Source organism: Sphaerodactylus townsendi, unplaced genomic scaffold (assembly GCF_021028975.2).
Source record: "Sphaerodactylus townsendi isolate TG3544 unplaced genomic scaffold, MPM_Stown_v2.3 scaffold_677, whole genome shotgun sequence".
In the NCBI taxonomy this organism is placed as follows: domain Eukaryota; kingdom Metazoa; phylum Chordata; class Lepidosauria; order Squamata; family Sphaerodactylidae; genus Sphaerodactylus; species Sphaerodactylus townsendi.
In genome coordinates this window covers 7308-12601 of record NW_025950888.1, presented here as the reverse complement: position 1 = coordinate 12601, position 5294 = coordinate 7308, and the positions used below count along the sequence as shown (strand labels likewise).

Below are 5294 nucleotides of genomic sequence, written 5' to 3'. Positions count from 1 at the left end.
GAACAATCCCCATTATAAATTGTGCCCTCCAGATGTTTTTCTTTACCACATTTGGTGGCACTGATTGCTTCATGTTGGCTGTCATGGCATATGATCGTTATGTGGCTATCTGTCATCCGCTCCATTACACTCTGATAATGACTTGGAAGACGTGTGCAAGATTGGTTGCTGGCTGTCTAGTGCTGTCCCTTGTACTATGCCTGGAGCTTACTCTTATGGTTTTTACCTTGCCATTTTGTGGTTACCAGCCTCAAATCAACCATTTCCTCTGTGATGTGCCTCCTGTGTTGCGACTGGCATGTGCTGACACTCATCTCCACCAGACTGTGCTATACACTGTTGGAATTATGGTTCTGGCTATTCCGTTCCTTCTGATATGCATATCCTACATTTATATTGTTGCTGCCATCTTGAAGATCCGTACTACATCTGGTCGGTATCAGGCCTTCTCCACCTGTTCCTCCCACTTGACGGTAGTTCTCCTGCAGTATGGCTGCTGTAGTCTTGTCTACTTACGTCCCAGGTCCAGTTCTTCAGAGGATGATGACCGAAAACATGCTCTTATATACACTTTTGTTACTCCACTACTAAACCCCCTCATCTATAGCCTGAGGAACAAGGATATCAAACAGGCTTTGAAGAATGTTGTGAAGAAGACAATGAGGAAGTCGCGTGAATCTTAGGCACGTGAACATCTGATTATCATAATCATTTGCGGTATGGTAAAATCCTCCTAAGACAGTTGAATATTCTAATTTTTGTTAAGAGTATCTATATGTACAAAAACTAGTTCCCAGCATTCTGTAATATCATAAAATGGCATTGCTCAATCTTAAGAGTCAAGCTGGAGATGATGTGGGAAACACAGAATATCTACAGGATATATTATCCCAGTACCCTCAGGCATCCTTAATATTAGCAGGAGATTCCAGACTCGGGGATAATGAACTTTAAGACGTCTTAAATGTCAGTTTAGGTAGACCTAAATTTAAGTTGACCTAAACTGACATTTAAGACGTCTTAAATTTAGGTCAACCTAAAATGGCATTTAAGACATGTTAAATTAGGTGGACCTGAAATGTCTTAAATTTAATACGTTTTAAGATGTCTTAAGATTATATATATATATATATCCCCCATGTAGATGGGTTTCAGCTCTTTATAAGAATGAGCTCTGGATGATCAACGCTAATGGAACAATATTACCAACCACCATGGTGCCGTGATAATATTGAACAACTGACTGGTGTCTGAGACATGCTTTTATAGGGCAAAACATGTCCTGGGCCAAGGAAATCCTTTTCAGAAAGGATTTTTCCTGCTGCTCCAAGGTGAGGTAATGGTCTTGAGTGTCAGACCATTTGACCTGATGGCTGACCCATTATCTTAATGGGTTTTGCCTGCTGTAAGACAAAACAGGTAACGACCCTTAATAGGTTTTACAACATAGATGGTCACAAGGAGGATGAGTCACAGGAAGACTTTTGAGTAGATTAAGAGACAGAGTACAAAAGAACTGGTTTTGCCCAAGTCGTGCTGTTGTTCATATTCAAATGTTATTTCCTGAGTATGTGCCAGGCATAAAGTTGTGTGTGTGTGTGTGTGTGTAGTGGTGGTGGGGAGTCCTTAAGGCATTCTTGCCAAACACCGTCCCGATATGGAGTTTCTGAAAAAGACTCCTTTCAGGGCACTTTTTTGCCAGGTCTGCCAAGGCAGCATTCCGGGAGAAAGACCACTCTCTCACCCTCCGCACTACTATAGGTCTTAGGTTGACTACAAAAGATACAAAAGAGGGGACTTGCAGTACTCACTGGGGATTCATTCCCCCCTTGATTTAAATGATGTCTTGGAAAAAGACTCCACAGGCAATGATGCTGAAAAGCAAGTCTTTCTTAAACATGATAAACAAGTGTTATTCATGCTCCTAAGGGCATTAAGCAGGGAGGAATTTTCCCTAATAAATGAATGTGAAACCACAAAAGTGTGGAATTAGAAGTCAGATATTATATATAGACCGATCTCTCTACTCAATATTGACCATGAAATATTTGCTAACATTCTAGCAGAAAGAATTAAGACATACTTGACAACATGTATAATTAAAGATCAAGCCAGTTTCCTTCTGAGCAGACACATTAAGGATAATATGAGAACAGTAATAAAGGCCTTAGAATGGTTAGAGAGAAGAACAGAAAAAAATGGCTATGATTTTTTTGGACGCCAAGGAGGTGTTTGACAACGTCAGTTGGGAATTCATTACACTAACAATCGAATCAATTGGGATAAAGGGCAATGCCATCAAAGCAATATATTCAAAACAAAAACAATAATTAACAACTCACAAACTGAATCATTCAAAATTGAGAAAGGTACAAGGCAAGGATGCTCCCTTTCCTCATTATTATTTATACTACAGCTAGAAGTTTTATGAAAGAGTCTAAGGAAAGATAATAATTGGAAAGGAATTAAAATAAAGGACCAACAAGTCAAATATAAGGCCTACGCTGATGATTTGATATTATTCGTTGATAACCCTATAGAGAACTTTGAACCCATAAATGAGATAATTTAGTGAAGTATCGGGATTCAAAATAAATGATAGGAAAACTAAAATGTTAACTAAAAATTTAGAAAAGAAATAAATAAATGAACTGGATATGAAATGATGAAGAGGATCTACTATCTAGGAATAATTTTGGAAAAGAATAACAACAATCTGTTCAAAAATAACTACACCAAAACATGGAAGGAAATAAAGAAAGACCTGGAAAATTGGAGATCCTTACAACTTTCATTTACAGTCAGTATAAATGTAATTAAAATTTATGTTCTACCAAAAATGATATTCCTATTCCAAAATCTTCCCATTATGATATCCGCAAGTCCCTTTACCATCTGGAAAAAAGATATACAACAATTTATATGGCTAGGAAAAAGGCCTAGAATTAAGTATATTAACATGATAGACGAAAAGGAAAGAGGTGGGCTGGGGGTTCCAGACTTGCAACTATACTATGAGGCCAATGCTTTAGTTTGGCTCAAAGAATGGATCAAGTTAAGAGATTTTTTAAAACTCTATACTTAGAAGGTCATTAATTGACTAATGAATTGACTAATGGATAACATGACTATCTATGGCCGACAGACCCCTCCCCAAAAAGCTATAAAACATTCCAAAACCATGTGATAAGAAGATATTATTGAAGGTTTGGAACAAATACAAAAACTTGTTTTATCAAAAAAAACTAATGTGGATATCGAGGGCTGAGGCATTACAAATCAGAGAATTCAACAATACATGGAATTGGCCCAGCTACAAAGATATACTACAAAAAATGGTAAACTAGGCATTAAAGATAGGGATGAGATTAGAAACAGAGACAAAGCATATTAATGGTTCAGCTACCTCCAACTAAAAAATGCCTTCAAAAAGGATTTTAAAAACTGGAACTTTCAACAACATCCCCCCCCCCCCATTTTGAGGAAAAAGTTATGTACAAACGGTCAAAAATTAGTAGGAAAAATGTATAAGATACTTCTGATTGATAAAACAGAACATGAAGTTGTGAAAAAAGTAATGATAAAATGGACACAAGATATTTATTTATTTATTTATTTTATTTCTGAGGCTTTTATACCGCCCCAACCCCGAAGGGCTCTGGGCGGTGCACAGCAAACAAAAGCAACAGTACAAAATAGTTAAAACATTAAAAGCAGCAATAATTAATAATTATCAGGAAAATGAAAATAAGAGTGGGTCCAACATCCTAATTTCAAAATTCCCTCCCCCCCCAGAGGGAGGCATGGGGGCCTCGGTAGATGACCAGTGACCCAGATTTCAGGGTCAAACGAGGACCAAACAAGGAGCCAAACAGGGGGGGCACCACATCAGCAGGAAATGATGATATTGGGCAGGAAACATGTCTAGACAAATGGGAAAAAACATGGAAAATTTGCCTTAGCATCAAACCTGAAGGAAAATTTCTGGAAAATGTTTTATAGGTGGCATTATATCCTGAAGAAAATCGTTAAGATGAGCCAAAAGTGTGAAATAAAATGTTGGAAATGTAAAAGGAATGCAGGTTCATACATCCACATGTGGTGGGACTGCAAAAAAATTAGGAATTTTTGGAGAAGGTTGGTAAAATACTCCAAATTAAAACTGAAATGAGACCAGGACTTTTCCTTCTGGGAATAATCAATAATGATGTTATTTCTAAAAATGACAATCTCTTCCTTCCAACGGCCCAGATAGAAATTGCAAAAGTATAGAAGACCAACTCCATTCCAAGGGTCAAAGATTGGGAGGTAAGGATGCTACAAATAATGGAAATGGACAGATTAACTTGGTCGCTGAGAAACAACATAGAAAAATTTGATAAGACTTGGAAGATTTATACAGATTATAAGAAAAAGATGTAATAACCTTTCTTTGTGAAGTACTCATAATTGATTGAACTTTCTATTTAGTTTTTTGTATTTATACCTATAGACATAGTAAAGTTATCAAAATTCTGTAATACATAATTCCCACGGTCTTAATTATCTAATTATTTATTGGTTTAGAAGTTAATGTAGATTCTATCATTCTATTTTTTGAAGATGTTAGACTCCTCTTCATCTCTTATGAAGAATAGAAACAAATTATGTTCTTAACCTTTCTACTCTTAAAACTGCTTTCACTCTCTTCTATTTTCTCTATCATGTTTTCTTTCTTTTTTAACAGTTATTAGTTTTTTCACACCCTTGCAGCTCTCCTTTTTCTTTTCTCTCTTTTCTCTCTCTCCTTTCTTTCTTCTTTTCTCTATCCTCCTTTCTCTTTTTAATACATTTTCCCTTTTTCTTCTTTACCATCGTCTTGTGCTATGATTGACAAATTATCCTATTAGGAACTCTGTTTCTTCATGACAATTATGAATAACTTTAATATCCTGGTTTAAACCTATGTAATCAATGTATTACAATATCCAGATATATATAATATGATTTTTGAGAAATGTTCAACTTTCTTTCTTGTATGTCTTCCCAGTTCCTTTTTCTTGCTTTTGTTGACCAATTGTATAATTATGTTGCATATTTTAAACTCAATAAAAATGATTTAACTGAAAAAAACAAAATCCTTGCGTGTGCGAGAGAATCACTGCCCTCCCGTTCATGGCACCTGCACACACCGCTTTTCTGTCTAAAAACCAAGGTTTCTCCTCCTTTCCACTGCAAGGGGGGAGGGCATCAATACTCAGTGCCTGTTGATTGGTGGGGCGGGTGAGAGCACTGAGGTTTTTGAAAGTCGCAAA

At 36.5% G+C, this 5294-nt stretch overlaps 1 protein-coding gene across 1 annotated transcript; it reads left to right on the top strand.

Moving 5' to 3' along the window:
- The first annotated feature begins 32 nt into the window (after positions 1-32).
- On the top strand, positions 33-683 carry LOC125425522 (olfactory receptor 10Q1-like). The gene has a single exon (XM_048483115.1). It carries the CDS (start codon positions 33-35, stop codon positions 681-683), a length of 651 nt encoding a protein of 216 aa, XP_048339072.1.
- The last annotated feature ends 4611 nt before the right edge of the window (positions 684-5294 follow it).

What these genes read in the sequence shown, in the direction of transcription:
- LOC125425522 (XM_048483115.1), top strand. Translation starts at nt 33, where the DNA reads ATGTTTTTCTTTACCACATTTGGTGGCACTGATTGCTTCATGTTGGCT.